Source organism: Scyliorhinus torazame, chromosome 16 (assembly GCF_047496885.1).
Source record: "Scyliorhinus torazame isolate Kashiwa2021f chromosome 16, sScyTor2.1, whole genome shotgun sequence".
NCBI classification, from domain to species: domain Eukaryota; kingdom Metazoa; phylum Chordata; class Chondrichthyes; order Carcharhiniformes; family Scyliorhinidae; genus Scyliorhinus; species Scyliorhinus torazame.
This window is the reverse complement of record NC_092722.1, coordinates 90,337,543-90,361,730: the sequence shown is the minus strand read 5'-3', so window position 1 is coordinate 90,361,730 and position 24,188 is coordinate 90,337,543. Positions and strand designations below refer to the sequence as shown.

General features: G+C 47.3%; 1 protein-coding gene across 4 annotated transcripts in view; it reads left to right on the top strand.

Annotated features, from left to right (window-relative positions):
- Positions 1–24,188, top strand: part of LOC140392939 (nucleolar RNA helicase 2-like) — a 167,829-nt gene that overhangs the window by 35,656 nt on the left and 107,985 nt on the right. For 2 of the 4 annotated variants that reach the window (XM_072478725.1, XM_072478724.1), the window contains exons 2-4: positions 8,419–8,667; positions 10,504–10,767; positions 15,621–15,696. In XM_072478725.1, coding sequence (XP_072334826.1) covers positions 8,419–8,667; positions 10,504–10,767; positions 15,621–15,696 — 589 coding nt within the window. Of the gene's footprint in view, positions 1–8,418; positions 8,668–10,136; positions 10,313–10,503; positions 10,768–15,620; positions 15,697–24,188 lie in introns of those variants that run through there. The other 2 variants (XM_072478726.1, XM_072478727.1) reach the window with 2 other exon arrangements.

Below are 24,188 nucleotides of genomic sequence, written 5' to 3'. Positions count from 1 at the left end.
TTGGCTTTATATGTTACTCTCAACTTCGCCGGGTACACCACACCAAATCGCACCCCCTTCTTGTACAAAGCTGCCTTCACTCGCCCAAACGCCGCTCGTCTTTTTGCCAACTCCACCGTCCAGTCCTGGTGGATCCGAACCGCAGTACCATCCCACAGCACCTCACGCTTCTGCTTCGCCCAGCTTAATACTTTCTCCTTCATGCAAAACTTATGGAAGCAGATAATTACTGCCCTTGGCGGCTCGTTCACTTTGGGCTTTGGCCTTAATGACCGATGAGCTCGGTCTAGCTCGTACAGGGTGGGGTTCTCACCCTCCCCCATCAGCTCCGCCAACTTCTTAGCGAAGTATTGCGTTGGCCTTGGGCCCTCTGTCCCTTCGGGCAAGCCCACAATTCTCAAATTGTGCCGCCTTGAGCGGTTTTCCAAGTCTTCCAGCTTTGCTCGGAGCCCTCTGTTAACCTCCACCACCCTCCGCAGCTTGTCCCCCATCGAGGTGACCTGGTCGCTGTGTCGTGTCACGGCCTTCTCCACCTCCTTCATCTTCTCGCCCTGCTCTCTCATCTCGGCCAATGCCTTTGCCACTTCCACCCTGATCGGGCCGATTGCCTCCTCCAACAATGACCTCACCACGACCACCATCTCTTTCCTCAGGATCTCCATGTGCCTCACCAAACGTTTTTCCAGCTCCACCACCATCACCTCGGTCATCTTCTCCACCGTAAGTAGTGCGGGCCCGCCTTGCAGTTCGGCTTCCGCCATCCTGTCAACGCTTTTGCTTTTGCTCGTCTTCTCCTTCGGCGGTGAACCCGCGTTTCCTCCTTTCTTTGACGCTGCTTTTCGCATCTTTTAGCGGCTTATTGTTTTTTATCTTCTTTCCTTTCTCCTCTCTCCCCCTTCACCCTCCTGCCCTTCATCAATCTGACATTCTTCTTTTTTGAGAAAAAAAACTTTTACCAAACTTCCATAAATCTTCTTTCTTTCTCCTCTGCATTCACCTGGGACCAGGCTTCAACCTTCTTCTTCCTAGGTGGGAGCCATCCGACGAGGAGCACCCTCCCTACATGGCGCTCGGGCCTGCCGCCATGGCCTCTCCGGAGCTCCGCCCCCGCTGCTCTGACCTGCCGGGCCCGGCACCTCAGCCCCCGCCGCCCGACACCCGCGCGGGGTTCTTCGCCGGCTTTTAAACCGGTCCTGCTGGCTGCTCGTGGCGGCCCCAAGAGCCGACGATAGTCTGGGAGTGCGTGGGGTCTCGGGGATTTCCGCGAATCGCGGCCACCGGCGGGAGCTCTTTTTTTTGCGGCCGCCCTGCTCGCCCACCCCACTGGAAGTCTTCCTTGCTACCGTTCTTAAACAATGGAACAACATTGGCTATTCTCCAGTCCTCCGGGACATCACCTGAAGACCGTGAGGATCCAAAGATTTCTGTCAAGGCCTCAGCAATTTCCTCTCTAGCCTCCTTCAGTATTCTGGGGTAGGCTCCATCAGGCCCTGGGGACTTATCTACATTCATATTTTTCAAGACACCAAACACCTCTTTTTAGATCTCAATGTGACCCAGGCTATCTACACACCCTTCTCCAGACTCAACATCCACCAATTCTCTTTGGTGAACACTGGACCTGATGCAAAGTATTCATTTAGTACCTCGCCCATTTCCTCTGGCTCCACACATGGATTCCCTTGCCTTTCCCTGGCTACCCTCTTGCTTTTTATGTATGTGCAAAAAGCCTTGGGATTTTCCTTAACCTCTTTGTCAATGACTTTTTGTGACCCCTCCTGACTCCTTGCTTAAGTTCCTTTCTATTTTCCTGATATTTCACACAGGCGTCGTCTGTTCCCAGCCTTTTATCCCTGACAAATGCCTCATTTTTCTTTTTGACGAGGCCTACAATATCTCTCGTTATCCAAGGTTCCCGAAATTTGCTGTATTTATCCTTCTTCCGCACAGGAACATGCTGGTCCTGAATTCCTTTCAACTGACATTTGAAAGCCTCCCACATGTCAGATGTTGATTTACCCTCAAACATCTGCCCCCAATCTATGTTCTTCAGTTCCCGCCTAATATTGTTATAATTAGCCTTCCCCCAATTTAGCACATTCACCCTAGGACCACTCTTATCCTTGTCGAGCAGCACTTTAAAACAGTGAATTGTGGTCACTGTTCCCGAAATGCCCCCGTCCTGAAACTTCTACCACCTGGCTGGGCTCATTCCCCAATACCAGGTCCAGTACAGCCCCTTCCCTAGTTGGACTGTCTACATATTGTTTTAAGAAGCTCTCTTGGATGCTCCTTACAAACTCTGCCCCGTCTAAGCCCCTAGCACTAAGTGAGTCCCAGTCAATATTGGGGAAGTTAAAGTCTCCCATCACAACAACCCTGTTGTTTTTACTTGCTGGCTGTTGGGAGGCCTGTAGTAAACCCCCAACATTGTGACTTCACCCTTCTTATTCCTGATCTCTACCCATACAGCCTCGCTGCCCTTTGAGGTGTCCTCCCGTAGTACAGCGGTGATATTCTCGCTAACCAGTAGCGCAACTCCTCCGCCCCTTTTACATCTCCCTCTATCCCACCTGAAACATCTAAATCCTGGAATGTTTAGCTGCCAATCCTGCCCTTCCCTCAACCAGGTCTCTGTAATGGCAACAACATCATGGTTCCAAGTACTAATCCAAGCTCTTAAGTTCATCTGCCTTACCCGTAATACTTTTGCATTAAAACATGTGCACTTCAGGCCACCAGACCCGCTGTTTTTAGCAACATCTCCCTGTCTGCTCTTCCTCAGAGCCATACCGGCCCTATTCCCTAGTTCTCCCTCAATGCTTTCACCTTCTGACCTATTGCTCCAGTACCCACCCCCCTGCCATACTAGTTTAAACCCTCCCGTGTGACACTAGCAAGCCAGGATATTTATGCCTCTCCCGTTTAGACGCAACCCATCCTTCTTATACAGGTCACACCTGCCCTGGAAGAGCTCCCAGTGATCCACATAACGGAAACCCTCTCTCCTACACCAGCTGTTTAGCCACGTGTTTAGCTGCTCTGTCTTCCTATTTCTAGCCTCACTGGCACGTGGCACAGGGAGTAATCCCGAGATTACAACCCTAAGGTCCTGTCTTTTAACTTTCTGCCTAGCTCCCTGAACTCCTGCTGCAGGACCTCATGGCCCTTGCTGCCGATGTTGTTAGTATCAATATGTACAACGACCTCTGCCTGTTTGCCCTCCCCCTTCAGGATGCCCGCTACCCGTTCGGAGACATCCTGGACCCTGGCACCAGGGAGGCAACATACCATCCTGGAGTCTTTTTCACATCCACAGAAGCGCCTGTCTGTGCCCCTGACTATAGAGTCCCCTATGACTATTGCTCTTCTGCGCTATGACCCTCCCTTCTGAACATCAGAGCCAGCCATGGTGCCACTGCTCTGGCTGCTGCTGTTTTCCCCTGATAGGCTATCCCCCCCGACAGTATCCAAAGGGGTATATCTGTTCGAGAGGGGGACAACCACAGGGGATTCCTGCACTGACTGCCTGCCCTTTCTGGTGGTCACCCATTTCTCTGCCTGCACCTTGGGTGTGACCACATTTATATAACTGTGATCTATGACGCTTTCCGCCACCTGCATGGTCCTAAGTGCATCCAACTGCTGCTCCAACAGAACCATGCGGTCTGTGAGGAGCTCCAGTTGGGTGCACTTTCTGCAGATTAAGCCATCCGAGACGCTGGAAGCCTCCCGGACCTGCCACACCTCACAGTCAGAGCATTGCACCCCTCTAATTGACATTGCATCAATTAATTCGTAAATTAAATTTAAAATTTTTAAAAAAAGAAAGTTACTGTTAACTATATGTTTCCTAGCACGAGATTTCTACTATAAATGTGAAAGCTAAATACAGTACTCTCCGATCTTTGGCTCAGATACCCCTCTAAATTATAATTAAGTAATTATGTTCAATTAGTTTAACAATGCTTAATTTTTAAATTTAGTGTAGATTCCCAACCAGCCAATCAGGTCACAGCTTTACTGTGATGTCACTTCAGTTTTCCCCCCACACACAATTTGAAAAGGTAATAAAAATAAAAACAAATCTCTTCCCTTCCCAGGTTCTCCAATGCTTTCTGGTTTTCTCCTTGCAGATTAGAAGTTACAGGCCAGAAGAAAGAGAGCGAACAAAACAGTAGGGAAAAAGCACCTTCTCCCACTCTGCACCGAATTACCTCACTGCACCAAATTACCAAGTTGCAAATTTCCACTCTGGATGTGTCTCACTCAGGCTGTCTCTCCTTGACCTGCGCAAAGCTTGATGAGTATAGAGTTTGTCGGAGTAGAGTTAAGAGGGAAACCAGGAGGGCAAAAAGGGGACATGAGATAAGGCAAAGGAGAATCCAAAGCGCTTCTACAAATACATTGAAGGGCAAAAGAGTAACAAGAGAGAGATTAGGGCCTCTTAAGGTCATCTATGTGTGGTTCCACAATAGATGGGTGAGATCCTTAATGAATATTTCTCATTGGTATTTATTGTTGAGAAAGGCGTGGATGTCAGTTAATTTGGGGAAATAAATAGTGATGTCTTGAGAAGTGTACATATTACAGAGAAGGAGGTGCTGGAAGTCTTAAAGTGCATCAAGGTAGATGAAATACATCCTAGGACGTTGTAGCAGGCAAGGGAGCAAATTGCGGGAACCCTTGCAGAGATATTTGAATCGTCGACAGCCATAGGTGAGGTGCCTGAAGATTAGATGGAAGCAAATGTTGTGCCTTTGTTTAAGAAGGGCTGCAGGGAAAAGCCTGGGAAGTACAGATCGGTGAGCCTAACGTTTGTGGTGGGTAAGTTGTTAGAAGGTATTCTGAGAGACGGGATCTGCAGGCATTTAGAGAGGCAAGGACTGATTAGGGACAGGCAGCATCACTTTGGGAGATGAAAATCATGTCTCACGGATTTGATTAATTTTTTGAAAAGGGTAAGCAAGAAGGTAGATGAGGGCAGCGCAGTTGACGTTGTCTACGTGGATTTTAGCAAGGCCTTTCACAAGGTACCGCACGGGTAGGTTGTTGCATAAGGTGAAATCTCATGGGATCCAGGGTGAGGTAGCCAATTGGATACAAAATTGGCTTGACGACGGAAGAAGGTGATTGTAGAGGGTTATTTTTCAATCTGGATGCCTGTGACCAGTGGTGTGCCTTAGGGATCAGTGCTGGATCCACTGTTATTTGTGATTATATATTAATGATTTGGTTAGTAAGTTTGCAGGTGACGCCAAGATTGGTGGCATAATGGACAGTGAAGAAGATTATCTAGGATTGCAACGGGTTCTTGATCAATTGGGCCAGTGGGCCGATGAATGGCTGGAGTTTAATTTAGATCAATGTGAGGTGAGGCGTTTTGGTAGATCGAATCGGTGCAGGACTACTCAGTTAATGGTAGGGTGTTGGGACGAGTTACAGAACAAAGAGATCTAGGAGCACAGGTTCATAGCTCCTTGAAAGTAGAGTCACGGTGGACAGGGTAGTGAAGAAGGCTTTCAACATGCTTGCTTTCATTGGTCAGAACATTGAATACAGGAGTTGGAACATCTTGCTGAGGTTGTACAAGACATTAATTAAGGCCATATTGGAATACTGTGTACAGGTCTGTGTATCCTATTATAGAAAGGATGTTATTAAACTAGAAAGAGTGCAGAAAAAATTTACTAGGATGCGGCCAAGACTTGATGGTTTGAGTTATAAGGAGAGGCTGGATAGACTGGGACTTTTTTTCCTGGAGCGTAGGAGGCTAAGGGGTGAACTTCTAGAGGTCTATAAAATAATGAATGGCATAGATAGTCAACATCTTTTCCCAAAGGTAGGGAAGTGTAAAACTAGAGGGCATAGGTTTAAGGTTTGAGGGGAGAGATACAAAACGGCCTTAAGGGCAATTTTTTCACACACAGGTGCTGGATGTCTGGAACGAGCTGCCAGAGGCAGATATAATTTTGTCTTTTATAAGAATTTAGACAGTTATATGGGACAGCTCGGTATGGAGGGATATGTGCCAAATGCAGGCAATTGGGATTTGTTTAGTGGTTAAAAACTGGGTGCATGGGACTTCCGGGTGCGGCGATGACCAGCTAAGTCGCACGTTTCGGCAGCTCCCGGTGGAACGGACTTTTGGGCTCTTGACAGGAGCCCCAACGGCAATTTTAACGGCAAAAAACATCGTGCGGTAAACCAGAAGGGAATTCCCCCTGGACACGGATGGAAAAAGGAGAGGAAAGTGGCCGGATTGCAGCGGATCCTTTGGAACAGCGGCAAGGAAGGCAAGCTAAAACCAAGATGGCGTCGGAAGGTGGCAGTTTCATATGGGGCCCTGAACAACAAGAGTTCTTGAAATGCTGCGTGGAGGAGATAAAAAAGGAAATGAAGAAAGAACTGTTGGCCCCGATACTACAGGCGATCGAAGGGCTAAAGGAGGAACAAAAGACCCAGGAGCAGGAGCTTCGGGTCGTGAAGGCAAAGGCAGCCGAGAATGAGGACGATATACAGGGCCTGGTGGTGAAGACGGAGATACAGGAGGCACATCAGAAACGATGTGTGGAGAGGTTGGAGGCACTGGAAAACAACGCAAGGAGGAACAACCTGAGGATTCTTGGTCTTCCTGAAGGTGTGGAGGGGGCGGACGTCGGGGCATATGTGAGCACGATGCTGCACTCGTTAATGGGAGCAGAGGCCCCGACGGGTCCGTTGGAGGTGGAGGGAGCGTACCGAGTTATGGCGCGAGGATCGAGAGCAGGAGAAACTCCCAGAGCCATAGTGGTGAGATTCCTCCGTTTCAAGGATAGAGAAATGGTCCTTAGATGGGCGAAGAAAACTCGGTGCAGTAAATGGGAGAACGCGGTGATCCGCGTTTATCAAGACTGGAGTGCGGAGGTGGCGAGAAGGAGGGCGAGCTTTAATCGGGCCAAGGCGGTGCTTCATAAAAGGAAGATAAAATTTGGAATGCTGCAACCGGCAAGACTGTGGGTCACATATCAAGGGAGGCACCACTACTTTGAGACAGCGGATGAAGCGTGGACTTTTATTGTAGAAGAAAAACTGGAATGAGTGGATTATTAAAAAGAACGTTTGGACAAAGTGGTGGGGCGAATGTGGGGGGCGAAGAGGGGTTTTATGTTCTAATCCTGCGGTATGGTAACTTTTCTCTCTCCCACAGGTGGTGATGGGGGGAGGTGGGGAGGGAGAGGAGATGGGGCGTTGGCCATGGGGGGCGGGGCCAGGGGAGAAGCGCGGGCTTGGTTCCCGCGCTATGATGATTGTGGCGGGAATAGAGAAGCAGGAAGGAGGGGGCGTCGCACGGTGCGAGCCGTGGTCACGGGGGGAAGCCGAGGTCAGCCAGAGTTTGCTGACTTCTGGGAGCAACATGGGGGGAGTAATTACGCTAGCGGGGGGTCTAGCGGGGGGGGTGGGAGGGGGGAATAACTGGGTTGCTGCTGCTGGGGAAAGGGGGGAGTGGGTACGGGAGAGGATGGGCGGGGGGGCACCGCCTGGGGGAGATACAGCTGCGTGGGAACTGGGTGATAAGCTGGAAAAAGACGATGGCTAATCGGCAAGGGGGGGGATAGACCCAGAAATAGACCCAGTGATCCAGGAATCTAAAGCCCACCCTCCTGCACCATCTCTTCAGCCAACCATTGATCTGCTCCGTCCTCCTCTTCCTATACTCATTAGCATGTGGCACTTGTAGTAGTCCAGAGATTATAGCGCTTGAGGTCCTGCTGTCTAACTCCCTAAATTTTTGCTGCAGGACCTCCTCTCCCTTTCTATCTGTGCTATAGATACCAATGTGATCCACAACCTATGGCTGTTCTCCCTCTTCCTTCAGAATGCCCTCAACCGATCCTTGGCACCAGGGAGGCAACACACCATCCTGGAGTCACATCTGTGGTTGCTGAAATGCCTGTCTGCACCCCTCACAATTAAGTCACCTCTCATTATTGCTCTTCCACTCTTACTCCTCCTGCCCTTGTGCAGCCGAGCCACCCACAGTTCCATGAACTTGATTCTGGCTGCATTCCCCAGAGAAACCGTCACTCTTTCCGTTTTCCAACACACAAAAATGTTTCTTGGGTGAGATGCACTTTGGGGCTTGCCTGGCGGCCACAACCCCCACCCCCTTCTGACTGGTGGTCACCCATTTCCCCATTGACTGCACTTCTTTGAGCTGCAAGATGGCCACGTTTAAAAACATGTTATCCACGTAACTCCCAGCCTCGCAGAGGTGGCGCTGTGCCTCCAGCCGATGCTCAAGCTCCGAAATTTGGCTCTCAAACTGGTGGTCATACAGATTGCACAGAGTGTCTAGGAATTCCCACATACGCAGGCCATGGAAAAGCAGTGTGTCTGGGTGCTGCTGACATTTTAATTTCTACTGTTTAATTGTAGGGAGATAAAGAGAAGAAACAGACCGAAAAAAGGTCCAAACAAGAGGAAAATGGACAATTGGAAGAAGCTGATGAAAGTGAACTGAAAGCTCCAAAATCAAAAAACCTGAAACCCAAGGAGTGTGATGAAAAGACTGAAAGACAAAATAAAAAGAATGGAAAAAACGGATTGATAAAAGATTCAAATTCTGAAGTCATCTCAGGCTCAAGTGACCATTGTAGTCTGTATTCAGAGGGTGAAATAGAAGAGGTGAGAATTCAAAATCTTACAGGAATCTACCCTGATGATCTGAAACATGGAAAAACACTGTGAAAAGGACAGTGCAGAATTTCAGAATAACGTAGACAAGTTAAAGAGGGGGCAAACTGGTGGCAAATGAGGTTCAATGTGGAGAAATGTGAGGTGATGTATTTTGGGTGGGAAACATGGAGAGACAGTAAACTAAAGGGCACCACTCGAAAGGTGGTGCAGAGACCTGAGTGTGTATGTCCATAAATCATTGAAGGTGCAAAAAAGGTTGAAAGAGCTGTTAATGAAGCACACAGTATCCTGGGCTTTATTAATAGGAGCATAGACTATAAGGAGGGGGTTATGTTAAACTTTGACAACACAAATTAAAACAGAAAAGGCTGGAAAACACAGCAGATCTGTGGAGAGAAACAGAATTCAAAGAGAAAATGCTGGAAAATCTCAGCAGGTCTGGCAGTACCTGTATGGAGAGAAAAGGGTAATCTGGACTCAACGTTAGCTCTCTCTACAAATGCTGCCAGACCTGAGATTTTCCAGCATTTTCTCTTGGTTTCAGATTCCAGCATCCGCAGTAATTTGCTTTTATTGAAACAGTTAATGTTTGAAGAAATCATATGGGCTTGAAACCTTAACTTGGTCTCTCTCGCTATAGATGCTGCCCGTCGTGCGGAGTTTATCCGCTTTTATACAAGACATAGTTTTATTTTAAGGGGCAATTTAGCATGGCCAATCCACCTGCACATTTTTGGGTTGTGGAAGTGAAACCCAAGCAAACACGGGGAAACTGCAAACTCCACAGACAGTGACCTAGGGCCGGGATCGAACCTGGGTCCTCAGCGCCGTGATGCAGCAATGCTAACCACTGTGCCATACATACAAGACGCGAGTTCGACCTCAGCTGGAATATTGTGGGCAGTGTAGGGAAGATGTGAATGCATTGGAGAGATTGCAGAAGAGGTTTACCAGAATAGTTCCAGGGATGAGAAACTTTTGAGGACAGATTGGAGAGGTTGCGGCTGTTTTCCTTGGAGAGAAGGCAGCAAAGAGGAAATTTGATAGAAATGAGGCATCATGAGAGGCCTGGAGTTCCCGCTCCTGAGGATTGAGAACCAGAGATTTCAAATAATTGGAATGAGAAGCAAAAGAATATGAGGAAAACAAACGGGAGGAATGTGCAGGGTTACAGGGCGAAATATCTTAAGTAGCCGGAGGAATTGTCCGCTGTGTGGGCCTGCAGTACCGGAGTGAGCCGGTGTAGCGCTGTTTCGGAAGAATGATCTGCTGTGTGGTCCTGCAGTTCCGTGGCGAGCCGGAGCGGCGTTGTACCCGGAGGTAGTCTGCTTTGTGGGCCTGCAGTACCCGAGTGATCCGGAATAGCGCTGTCCCCGGAGGAATAATCTGCTGTGTGCTGCTGCAGTACCGGAGTGAGCCGGTGTAGAGCTGTCCCTGGAGCTTCGGTGCTTGGTCGCTTGTGCGCAACTGCCGCCCCCTCTTTCCGGCCGCTGTTGTACTGACCGGTCACACCGAGCCGCGTGTCCCGCTCCGTGTTCCAGAAATGCCGGCTCGACTCAGCTGCCAGCCCCAGGACCTGGAGCACAGGATGGAACCCGAGTCCGTGAGCAAGAAGGGAGCCAAAAAAAGCAAGGTGAGGGCCGCGGCCCCGCATGGCAGAGCGGGCCGGCTGTCTGGGCTGAAGCCTCGTCCTCGGTGTAGCGCTGACGGCTCTGTTCCTGGGGCTGGGGAAGCAGTCGTTCGACCGAGGCGGCAATGTGGTGTCGGGAGTGAGCCGTGTGCCTGGCCACTGCTAACATTTTCATTTTTACTGTTTAATTGTAGGGAGATAAAGAGAAGAAACAGGCCGAAAAAAGCGAGATCTCTGAGAAAAGGTCCAAAAAAGAGGAAAATGGCCAATTGGAAGAAGTTGATGAAATTGAACTGAAACCTCCAAAATCAAAAAAACTCAAAACCGAGGATTCTAATAAAAAGACTAAAAGAAAAAGTAAAAAGAAAGAAAAAAACGGATTGATAAAAGAGCCAAAATCTGAAATCATCCCAGGCTTGAGTGACAACTGCAGTCAGTATTCAGAGGGTGAAATAGAGGTGAGAATTCAAAATCTTTCAGGAATCTGCCCTGATGATCTGAAATATGGAAATAAACTGACGAGAACAGTGTAGAATTTCCAAAGTCTAATTAGAGCAAAGAGAGGATATGAGAAAGCTCTGGCTGGTGAAAGTAGGAAAAATGCCAAGATGGGACTCGCTTAGTGCAGAAATGGATGGGGCAGAGTTTGTAAGGTGTATCCAGGAAGGCTTTTTGATGCAATATGTAGACCGTCCAACGAGGGAAGGAGCAGTACTGGAACCAAAGAAAAAATGCTGGAAAATCTCAGCAGATCTGGCAGCGTCTAGGGAAAGAAAAGAGCTAACATTTCAATGGATCCAGAACTGACTTGGCCATAGAAGACAGAGGGGAGCAAGGTAGCAGTGGAAGGATGTTTTTCCGAATGGAGGCCTGTAACTAGTGGATCAGTTCTGGGACCTCTACTCTCTGTAATGTTTATAAATGATTTGGAAGTAAACATAGTGGGTCTGATTAGCAAGTTTACGGATGATACTAAGTTTGCAAGAGTTGCAGATAGTGATGAAGATTGTCAGAGAATACAACAGGATATAGGTAGGCTGCAAAATTGGGCAGAGAAATGGCAGATGGGATTTAACCCGGACAAATGCGAGCTGATGCATTTTGGTAGATCCAATTCAGGTGGGAGCTCTAAAATAAATGGCAGAACCATCAGGAGCATACAGACACAGATCTGGGTGTGCAGGTCCACAGATTCTTAAAAGTGGCTGCACGGGTGGAAATGGTGATAAAGCATGCTTGCCTTCATAGGATGAGGTATCGAGTATAAAAGCTCAAAAAATGTTAGTTTTGAGAACGTTGGTTAGGTCACATTTGGAATACTGTGTCCAATTCTGGTCATCACACTACCAGAAGAACGTGGAGGCTTTGGAGAGAGTACAGAAAAGGTTTACCAGGATGTTGCCTGGCATGGAGGGTATTAGCTATGAGGAGAGATTGAATAAACTGGGATTGTTCTCCCCAGATAGAAGTTTATTAAATTATTCGGGGTATAGATGGGGTGAACAGTTGGAGGCTTTTTACCAGGGTGGAAATTACAATGACAAGTGGGCACAAGTTCAAGGTGAGGAGCGAAAGGTTCAGTGGAGATGTGCGGGGGAAGTTTTTTTACACAAGAGGGTGGTGGTGGACTGGAATGCACTGCCAAGTGCATTCCTTTGGTTCCAGGTTGAGGCAGAGAGTTAGCGACCTTTAAGATTTATCTGGATAGGCACTTGAACAGCCGGGGTATAGAAGGATACAGGCGATTGGTCTAGATTGGACACGTGACTGGCGCAGGCTTGGAGGGCCAAAGGGCCTGTTCCTGTGCTGTATTGTTCTTTTGAGTCCAGATGACCCTTTGTCAAAGCTTAGCTGTACTGGTATTGGTGAATGAGCCTGGATAGTGGTTGAGGTTTCAGAGCAGTGACCTTTTGGGAGTAGTGACCATAATTCCGTAGGTTTTAGGGCACTTTTGGATAGGGATGAGGATAACCCTCGCGTTAAGGAGCTAAACTGGGGGAAGGCAAATTACAATAACATTAGACAGGAATTGAAGAATTTGGATTGGGTGCGGCTGTTTGGTGGTAAATCAACCTTGGACACATGGGAGTCTTTCAAGTGACAGTTGGTTCGGATTCAGGAAAGAAACATTGTTGAGAGAACGAAGGATAAGTTGGGAAGTTTAGGGAGCCTCGGATAACGAGGAATATTAGGAACCTCGTCAAAATGAAAAAGGAGACTTTTGTATTGTCTAGAAAGGCGGAGACAGTCAAAACCCTTGAGTATAAAGAAAGGAAAGCACTTAAGTGGGAAATTAGGAGGGGTCAGGAAAGTCCTTGGCAAGTAGGATTAAGATGAATCCCAGAGCTTTTTATTCATATGTAAAAAGCGAGAGGGTGGCCGGGGAAAGGATTGGACCACTTGAGCACAGTGGGGGGAATCTATGTGATGAACCAAAGGGAATGGGCAAGGTACTAAATGAGTACTTTGCATCAGTATTCACCAAAAAAAGGGACTTTGTGGAAGATGATTCTTGGGTAGGGTGTGGGGATAGTCTGGATCATGTTAACATCAAAAAGGAGGAGGTATTGAGTCTTTTAAAAGATATTAAGGTACATAGTTCCTGGGCCGGATGGGATTTACCCCAGAATACTGAGGGAAGCAAGGGAGGAAATTGTTGGGGCCTTGACTGACATCTTTGTATCCTCATTGGCTACAGGTGAGATCCCAGAGGACTGAAGAATAGCTAATGTGGTACCGCTGTTTAAGAAAGGTAGCAAGGATAATCCTGGAAACTAGGCCGGTGACGTTAGTAGGTAAATTATTGGAGAGAATTCTCAAGCACGGGATTTATACCCATTTGGAAACAAATGGATTCATTAGCGATAGGCAGCATGATTTTGTGAAAGCGAGGTCGTGCCTCACTACCTTAATTGAGTTTTTTGAGGAGGTGACAAAGATGACTGATTTGGGGCGGACGGTGGATGTTGTTTACATGGACTTCAGTAAAGCGTTTGACAAGGTGTCTCATGGCAGACTGATACAAAAGGTGAAGTCACCAGGGATCAGAGGTGAGTTGGTAAGATAGATACAGAACTGGCTCACTCACAGAAGGCAAAGGGTAGCAGTAGAAGGGTGTTTTTCTGAATGGGAGGTTCTGACTAGCGGTGTTCCACAGGGATCTGTGCTGGGGCCTCTATTGTTTGTAGTATACATAAGCGATTTGGAGGTTAATGTAGCTGGTCTGATTCGTAAGTTCGCAGATGACAGCAAGGTTGGTGGAGTGACAGATAGTGTTGAGGATTGTCAGAGGATGCAGCAGGACATAGGTTGGAGACTTGGGCAGAGAAATGGCAAATGGAGTTTAATTAGACAGTTGTCTGAATAGGTAGTATGTGCAGGGTTACGGGGAGAATGGAGGAATGGAATGGTGATTCAGAGATGATAGGCCAAATGGCCTCCTGCACTGTAACAATGTTGTAAATTTGCACTCATTGGAAGACTGGTTTTACCAGTGCATCGCACTTTGCCCATTTGCCTTCCTGCCATTCATTTCCTGTTAACATCTATTATTGATGAGCTGGGACATTTCCTGTGTTCCAGGTGAGTGGGATGTGTTTTCTCTGACATCGCATGCTGCTTGTGCCAATGTACATGTGAGGTGGGGTTATTCATTGACAGGACGTGGGCATTGCTGGCTAGGCCAACATTTATTGCCCATCCCTAGTTGTCCTTCAGAATGTGGCGATGAGCTGCCGCTTTGAAGTGACGCAGTCCATGTGTTGTAGATACCCCCACAGTGCTGTTACAGAGCAAATTCCAGGAATGTTACCCAGCGACATTGAAGGAATGATGGTTTATCTCCAGGTCAAGATGGTGAGGGGAACTTTTAGGTGGTGTTCCCATGTATCTGCTGCTCTTGTCCTTCTAAAGGTTCATGATTGCGGGTTTGGAAGGTGCTACCGTAGGATTTCCTGAAGTGCATCTTGTAGGTGGTACATAAGGCTGCCACTGTTCGTCGGTGGTGGGGGGTTTGAATGTTTGGATGACATGCCAATCAATTATGGTTAGCACTGTTGCTTCATAGTGCCAGGGTCCCAGATTCTATTCCCGGCTTGTGTTACTGTCTGTCCGGAGTCTGCACGTTCTCCCTGTGTCTGAGTGGGTTTCCTCCGGTTTCTTCCCACAAATCCTGAAAGACATGCTGTTAGGTAATTTGGACATTCTGAATTCTTTCTCCGTGTACCCGAACAGGTGCCGGAATGTGGCGACTAGGGGCTTTTCATGGTAACTTCATTGCTGTGTTAATGTAAACCTACTAGTGACAATTATTTTTCTTTTGAAAAACATTTTATTAAGGCATTTATAATTTTATAATAGTAAACAGTGCAAATACAAATATAAACACAGTGCAAAGACCGTCTCCCTCCCTCAAGTCCTACCTCTAATAATCCAACTCTTACACCCCCCCTCCCTCCCCACCACCTCTGCTGATAGTTTTCTCCAAAGAAGTCGACGAACGGCTGCCACCTCCGGACGAACCCTAGCATTGGCCCTCTTAGGGCGAACTTTTATTTTCTTGGCTCTGAAATACCAAGCCATGTCACTAAGTCAGATCTCTGAATTTGGGGGCTTCGAGTCCCTCCACGCTAATAATATCCGTCTCCGGGCTACCAATGAGGCTAAGGCCAAGACGTCCGCCTCACTCACCCCCTGGACTCACGGATCTTCCGACACTTCGAAAATCGTCACCTCTGGACTTGGCACCACCCTTGTTTTTAACACAGTGGACATGACATCTGCAAAAACCTGCCAAAATCCCCTAAGAAGCTTAGGGAAGCTTGGGTCACGCCCAAAACATATGGACATGGTTTGCTGGTCCTCTCGCACACCTGTCCACTATCCCAAAAAACTTGCTCATCCGGGCCACTGTCATATGTGCCTGGTGTACTTGTGACAATTATTAATAATTGGGCTGCTTTTGTCCTGGATGATGAGTGTTGTTGGAGCTGCACTCATCCAGGCAAGTGGAGAGTGTTCATCGCGCTCATGACTTGTACGTGGTGGACAGGCTTTCGGGAGTCAGGACGTAAGTTTCTCACCACATTCCTATCCTTTGACCTGCTCTGATAGACAAAGTATTTATACCACTAGTTCAGTTCAGTTTCTGGTCAGTGGTGGATGCTGATAGAGAATGGACCTGGGTGAGAGGAAAATGACTTTGTTCAAAATGTCCTGGTTTCTTGTTGATAATCTTTCCAGAATGTATGTGTGAAGATGTATTGAATGTTTTAAACAACAATGGTGACATTTTTTTAATGTTGATTTATAGGAGCTAACTCCAGAACAGAAAGCAGGGGCCTTTTCGAACTTCAAGATTTCGCAAGAGACTATTGAACTGCTAAAGGGTATGCGTTTTCTGTGTGTATTTTCTTCATTTGGAGATTAATGTTGTTTGTGATCTCCCTGACTGCTGGCAGTATTTGCAAATTTCTATGAAGGACTTTCAATTCCACAGTCACCTATGATGATAATTTACTTATTTCAAGCTCTTTAGTCTTCATTTTCTGCTTTATCCAACTGTTTCTGCACTTGAAATCCCTGTGCTTAGTGCCAGTGTTGCTGACTCTGATCCTGAAGTCTTGTTGGACATTTGAAGCTCTGCTTTCTCCCAATCCCAGTGGTTGTTAGCTTACAAAGAACAAAGAAATGTACAGCACAGGAACAGGCCCTTCGGCCCTCCAAGCCCGTGCCGACCATGCTGCCCGACTAAACTACAATCTTCTACACTTCCTGGGTCCGTATCCCTCTATTCCCATCCTATTCATGTATTTGTCAAGATGTCCCTTGAATGTCACTATCGTCCCTGCTTCCACCACCTCCTCCGGTAGCAAGTTCCAGGCACCCACTACCCTCTGTGTAAAAAAAACTTGCCTCGTACATCTACTCGAAACCTTGTCCCTCTCACCTTAAACCTATGCCCCCTAGTAATTGACCCCTCTACCCCGGGGAAAAGCCTCTGACTATCCACTCTGTCTATGCCCCTCATAATTTTGTAGACCTCTATCAGGTCGCCCCTCAACCTCCTTCGTTCCAGTGAGAACAAACCAAGTTTATTCAACCGCTCCTCATAGCTAATGCCCTCCATACCAGGCAACATTCTGGTAAATCTCTTCTGCACCCTCTCTAAAGCCTCCACATCCTTCTGGTAGTGTGGCGACCAGAATTGAACACTATACTCCAAGTATGGCCTAACTAAGATTCTATACAGCTGCAACACGACTTGCCAATTCTTATACTTAATGCCCGGGCCAATGAAGGCAAGCATGCCGTATGCCTTCTTGACTACCTTGTCCACCTGTGTTGCCCCTTTCAATGACCTGTGGACCTGTACTCCTAGATCTCTTTGACTTTCAATACTCTTGAGGGTTCTACCATTCACTGTATATTCCCTACCTGCATTAGACCTTCCAAAATGCATTACCTCACATTTGTCCGGATTAAACTCCATCTGCCATCTCTCCGCCCAAGTCTCCAAACAATCTAAATCCTGCTGTATCCTCTGACAGTCCTCATCGCTATCCGCAGTTCCACCAACCTTTGTGTCGTCTGCAAACTTACTAATCAGACCAGTTACATTTTCCTCCAAATCATTTATATATACTACAAACAGCAAAGGTCCCAGCACTGATGCCTGTGGAACACCACTGGTCACAGCCCTCCAATTAGAAAAGCATCCTTCCATTGCTACTCTCTGCCTTCTATGACCTAGCCAGTTCTGTATCCACCTTGCCAGCTCACCCCTGATCCCGTGTGACTTCACCTTTTGTACTAGTCTACCATGAGGGACCTTGTCAAAGGCCTTACTGAAGTCCATGTAGACAACATCCACTGCCCTACCTGCATCAATCATCTTTGTGACCTTCTCGAAAAAAGTTTGTGAGACACGACCTCCCCTTCACAAAACCATGCTGCCTCTCACTAATACGTCCATTTGCTTCCAAATGGGAGTACATAGAACAATACAGCGCAGTACAGGCCCTTCGGCCCACGATGTTGCACCGAAACAAAAGCCATCTAACCTACACTATGCCATTATCATCCATATGTTTATCCAATAAACTTTTAAATGCCCTCAATGTTGGCGAGTTCACTACTGTAGCAGGTAGGGCATTCCACAGCCTCACTACTCTTTGCGTAAAGAACCTACCTCTGACCTCTGTCCTATATCTATTACCCCTCAGTTTAAAGTTATGTCCCCTCGTGCCAGCCATATCCATCCGCGGGAGAAGGCTCTCACTGTCCACCCTATCCAACCCCCTGATCATTTTGTATGCCTCTATTAAGTCTCCTCTTAACCTTCTTCTCTCCAACGAAAACAACCTCAAGTCCATCAGCCTTTCCTCATAAGATTTTCCCTCCATACCAGGCAACATCCTGGTAAATCTCCTCTGCACCCGCTCCAAAGCCTCCACATCCTTCCTATAATGCGGTGACCAGAACTGTATGCAATACTCCAAATGCGGCCGTACCAGAGTTCTGTACAGCTGCAACATGACCTCCCGACTCCGGAACTCAATCCCTCTACCAATAAAGGCCAACACTCCATAGACCTTCTTCACAACCCTATCAACCTGGGTGGCAACTTTCAGGGATCTATGTACATGGACAGCTAGATCCCTCTGCTCATCCACACTTTCAAGAACTTTACCATTAGCCAAATATTCCGCATTCCTGTTATTCCTTCCAAAGTGAATCACCTCACACTTCTCTACATTAAATTCCATTTGCCACCTCTCAGCCCAGCTCTGCAGCTTATCTATATCCCTCTGTAACCTGCTACATCCTTCCACACTATCGACAACACCACCGACTTTAGTATCGTCTGCAAATTTACTCACCCACCCTTCCTCTAGGTCATTGATAAAAATGACAAACAGCAACGGCCCCAGAACAGATCCTTGTGGTACTCCACTTGTGACTGTACTCCATTCTGAACATTTCCCATCAACCACCACCCTCTGTCTTCTTTCAGCTAGCCAATTTCTGATCCACATCTCTAAATCATCCTCAATCCCCAGCCTCCGTATTTTCTGCAATAGCCTACCGTGGGGAACCTTATCAAACACTTTGCTGAAATCCATATACACCACATCAACTGCTCTACCCTCGTCTACCTGTTCAGTCACCTTCTCAAAGAACTCAATAAGGTTTGTGAGGCATGACCTACCCTTCACAAAGCCATGCTGACTATCCCTGATCATATTATTCCTATCTAGATTATTATAAATCCTGTCTCTTATAATCCCCTCCAAGACTTTACCCACTACAGACGTGAGGCTCACCGGTCTATAGTTGCCGGGGTTGTCTCTGCTCCCCTTTTTGAACAAAGGGACCACATTTGCTGTCCTCCAGTCCTCTGGCACTATTCCTGTAGCCAATGATGACATAAAAATCAAAGCCAAAGGTCCAGCAATCTCTTCCCTGGCCTCCCAGAGAATCCTAGGATAAATCCCATCAGGTCCCGGGGACTTAACTATTTTCAGCCTGTCCAGAATTGCCAACACCTCTTCCCTACGTACCTCAATGCCATCTATTCTATTAGCCTGGGGCTCAGCATTCTCCTCCACAACATTATCTTTTTCCTGAGTGAATACTGACGAAAAATATTCATTTAGTATCTCGCCTATCTCTTCAGACTCTACACACAACTTCCCATCCCTGTCCTTGACTGGTCCTACTTTCCCTAGTCATTCGCTTATTCCTGACATACCTATTGAAAGCTTTAGGGTTTTCCTTGATCCTTCCTGCCAAATACTTCTCATGTCCCCTCCTTGCTCGTCTTAGCTCTCTCTTTAGATCCTTCCTCGCTACCTTGTAACTCTCCATCGCCCCAACCGAAACTTCACACCTCATCTTCACATAGGCCTCCTTCTTCCTCTTAACAAGAGATTCCACTTCCTTGGTAAACCACGGTTCCCTCGCTCGACGCCTTCCTCCCTGCCTGACCGGTACAAACTTATCAAGAACACACAGTAGCTGATCCTTGAACAAGCCCCACTTATCCAGTGTGCCCAACACTTGCAGCCTACTTCTCCACCTTATCCCCCCCCAAGTCACGTCTAATTGAAAGGAATACAGGACAGGCATGTTCCTGTGAGGAAGAAAGATAAATACGGCAATTTTCGGGAACCTTGGATGACGAGTGATATTGTAGGCCTCGTCAAAAAGAAGAAGGAGGCATTTGTCAGGGCTAAAAGGCTGGGAACAGACGAAGCCTGTGTGGCATATAAGGAAAGTAGGAAGGAACTTAAGCAAGGAGTCAGGAGGGCTAGAAGGGGTCATGAAAAGTCATTGGCAAATAGGGTTAAGGAAAATCCCAAGGCTTTTTACACTTACATAAAAAGCAAGAGGGTAGCCAGGGAAAGGGTTGGCCCACTGAAGGATAGGCAAGGGAATCTATGTGTGGAGCCAGAGGAAATGGGCGAGGTACTAAATGAATACTTTGCATCAGTGTTCACCAAAGAGAAGGAATTGGTAGATGTTGAGTCTGGAGAAGGGGATGTAGATAGCCTGGGTCACATTGTGATCCAAAAAGACGAGGTGTTGGGTGTCTTAAAAAATATTAAGGTAGATAAGTCCCCAGGGCCGGATGGGATCTACCCCAGAATACTGAAGGAGGCTGGAGAGGAAATTGCTGAGGCCTTGACAGAAATCTTTGGATCCTCGCTGTCTTCAGGGGATGTCCCGGAGGACTGGAGAATAGCCAATGTTGTTCCTCTGTTTAAGAAGGGTGGCAGGGATAATCCCGGGAACTACAGGCCGGTGAGCCTTACTTCAGTGGTAGGGAAATTACTGGAGAGAATTCTTCGAGACAGGATCTACTCCCATTTGGAAGCAAATGGACGTATTAGTGAGAGGCAGCACGGTTTTGTGAAGGGGAGGTCGTGTCTCACTAACTTGATAGAGTTTTTCGAGGAGGTCACTAAGATGATTGATGCAGGTAGGGCAGTAGATGTTGTCTATATGGACTTCAGTAAGGCCTTTGACAAGGTCCCTCATGGTAGACTAGTACAAAAGGTGAAGTCACACGGGATCAGGGGTGAACTGGCAAGGTGGATACAGAACTGGCTAGGCCATAGAAGGCAGAGGGTAGCAATGGAGGGATGCTTTTCTAATTGGAGGGCTGTGACCAGTGGTGTTCCACAGGGATCAGTGCTGGGACCTTTGCTCTTTGTAGTATATATAAATGATTTGGAGGAAAATGTAACTGGTCTGATTAGTAAGTTTGCAGACGACACAAAGGTTGGTGGAATTGCGGATAGCGATGAGGACTGTCTGAGGATACAGCAGGATTTAGATTGTCTGGAGACTTGGGCGGAGAGATGGCAGATGGAGTTGAACCTGGACAAATGTGAGGTAATGCATTTTGGAAGGGCTAATGCAGGTAGGGAATATACAGTGAATGGTAGAACCCTCGAGTATTGAAAGTCAAAGAGATCTAGGAGTACAGGTCCACAGATCACTGAAAGGGGCTACACAGGTGGAGAAGGTAGTCAAGAAGGCATACGGCATGCTTGCCTTCATTGGCCGGGGCATTGAGTATAAGAATTGGCAAGTCATGTTGCAGCTGTATAGAACCTTAGTTAGGCCACACTTGGAGTATAGTGTTCAATTCTGGTCGCCACACTACCAGAAGGATGTGGAGGCTTTAGAGAGGGTGCAGAAGAGATTTACCAGAATGTTGCCTGGTATGGAGGGCATAAGCTATGAGAAGCGATTGAATAAACTCGGTTTGTTCTCACTGGAACGAAGGAGGTTGAGGGGCGACCTGATAGAGGTATACAAAATTATGAGGGGCATAGACAGAGTGGATAGTCAGAGGCTTTTCCCCAGGGTAGAGGAGTCAATTACTAGGGGGCATAGGTTTAAGGTGAGAGGGGCAAAGTTTAGAGTAGATGTACGAGGCAAGTTTTTTACGCAGAGGGTAGTGGGTGCCTGGAACTCACTACCGGAGGAGGTAGTGGAAGCAGGGACGATAGGGACATTTAAGGGGCATCTTGACAAATATATGAATAGGATGGGAATAGAAGGATACGGACCCAGGAAGTGTAGAAGAGTGTAGTTTAGTCGGGCAGTATGGTCGGCACGGGCTTGGAGGGCCGAAGGGCCTGTTCCTGTGCTGTACATTTCTTTGTTCTTTGTTAATGGCATCATAATTGCCCTTCCCCCAGCTATAACTCTTGACCTGTGGTGTATACTTATCCCTTTCCATCATTAACGTAAACGTCACCGAATTGTGGTCACTGTCCCCAAAGTGCTCTCCTACCTCCAAATCCAACACCTGGCCTGGTTCATTACCCAAAACCAAATCCAATGTGGCCTCGCGTCTTGTTGGCCTGTCAACATATTGTTTCAGGAAACCCTCCTGCACACACTGTACAAAAAACGACCTATCTATTGTACTCGAAATATATCTTTTCCAGTCAATATTTGGAAAGTTAAAGTCTCCCATAATAACTACCCTGTTACTTTCGCTCTTATCCAGGATCATCTTCGCCATCCTTTCCTCTACATCCCTAGAACTATTTGGAGGCCTATAAAAAAACTCCCAACAGGGTGACCTCTCCTTTCCTGTTTCTAACTTCAGCCCATACTACCTCGGAAGAAGAGTCCCCATCTAGCATCCTCTCCGCCACCGTAATACTGCTCTTGACTAGCAGCGCCACACCTCCCCCTCTTTTGCCTCCTTCTCTGAGCTTACTAAAACACCTAAACCCCGGAACCTGCAACATCCATTCCTGTCCCTGCTCTATCCATGTCTCCGAAATGGCCACAACATCGAAGTCCCAGGTACCAACCCATGCTGCCAGTTCCCCTACCTTGTTTCGTATACTCCTGGCATTGAAGTAGACACACTTCAAACCACCTACCTGAACACTGGCCCCCTCCTGCGACGTCAAATCTGTGCTCCTGACCTCTATACTCTCATTCTCCCTTACCCTAAAACTACAATCCAGGTTCCCATGCCCCTGCTGCATTAGTTTAAAGCCCCCCAAAGAGCACTAACAAATCTCCCCCCCAGGATATTTGTGCCCCTCAGGTTCAGATGTAGACCATCCTGTCTGTAGAGGTCCCACCTTCCCCAGAAAGAGCCCCAGTTATCCAGAAATCTGAATCCCTCCCGCCTGCACCATCCCTGTAGCCACGTGTTTAAATGCTCTCTCTCCCTATTCCTCATCTCACTATCACGTGGCACGGGCAACAACCCAGAGATAACAACTCTTGTTTGTTCTAGTTCTGAGCTTCCATCCTAGCTCCCTGAAAGCCTGCCTGACATCCTTGTCCCCTTTGTCGTTCGTGCCAATGTGGACCACGACAGTAGATCCTGTCTCGAAGAATTCTCTCCAGTAATTTCCCTACCACTGAAGTAAGGCCTTACTGGAGTCGGGGTCTCAGCGTCCAGTATCCGACCGTATGAATCATTGAGTGGGGTATCATATTTGAATGCAGCACTACCATTGCCAGATATCTGCTTTTTAATCAAGGTTCACTGGCAATTAGCAACCCTGACAACTTCTCTCTATGTCAAGTGTGGCTTGAATCGGCAAACTGCACAGGTTGGGGATTGAAACTGGGCCTTTTGAGATGGGATAAGTGCGGCACCAGGCACTGCCTTGACCCAATTAGCCGGTGGGCAGCCTGTTTCCAATTCTTGAAAACTCTGTACCCAGGGAGATTCAGCTGCCATTTTTGCCCCTCTTTCAGCCAGATTTATGTTACAGCAATGATATCGTGGTGCCATGTGTCGATCTGTGCCCTAGGTTCATTGCCTTTATTTACAATACCTTGTAAATATCAGTGGGCACCCCGTGGGTAGCACTGTTGCTTCACAGCACCAGGGTCCTAGGTTCAATTCCCGGCTTGGATCACCATCTGTGCAGAGTCTGCACGTTCTCCCTGTGTCTGTGTGGGTTTCCTCCCACAGTCCCAAAAGACGTGCTGTTCGGTAATTTGGACATTCTGAATCCTCCCTATGTGTACCCGAACAGGCGCCGCAGTGTAACGACTAGGGGCTTTTTACAATAACTTCATTGCAGTGTTTAATGTAAGCCTACTTGTGACAATAAAGATTATTATTAATTTAAAACTGGCAATTTTATGTGCTGCATGCTTTTTTAAATAAATTTAGAGTGCCCAATTCATTTTTTCCAATTAAGGGGCAATTTAGCATGGCCAATCTGCATAACCTGCACATCTTTGGGTTGTGGGAGCGAAACCCATGCAAACACGGGGAGAATGTGCAAACTCCACACCGACACTGACCCAGAGCCGGGATCGAACCTGGGGCCTCGGCGCAGTGAGGCAACTGTTATGGGCGAGGCGTTTTCAGAACCCCAAAATGTATCATGGAGTTCAACCAACCTCTCCCTTTAATGGATTTGTTGCTTTTCCTAGCACACGGCTTTTTCCCTAGGTGTGGGATTACAATTATGGACACGTGGGTTTTTAAACACAAAACACTGTTTATTCCATGAACTCAACTTAACATCTTAAATAAACATTGGATCCCTTAACACCCCTTACTTCAAAGATAACTCAGAAAATATTGCAACAGTAAATAATTCCTTAAAATGTTCCTTCAAACTTCCAAGAGACTTAACACCTTTAAACAAAATCACATCAGGTTAAAGGCTTCACTATTATAAGTTTAAATCACCCAAATGATTCAGAGATGGTCTTTTATGGTAGAGATCCAGCTCACTGCAAAACACAGACACACCCAGCTCTTTTCCTCCAAACTGCAAAACTAAACTGCAAAATGGCTGACCTGACCTCCACTCCACCCACTCTCTGACATCACTGTTTTCTTAAAGGTACGTTGCTTAAACATCCATGT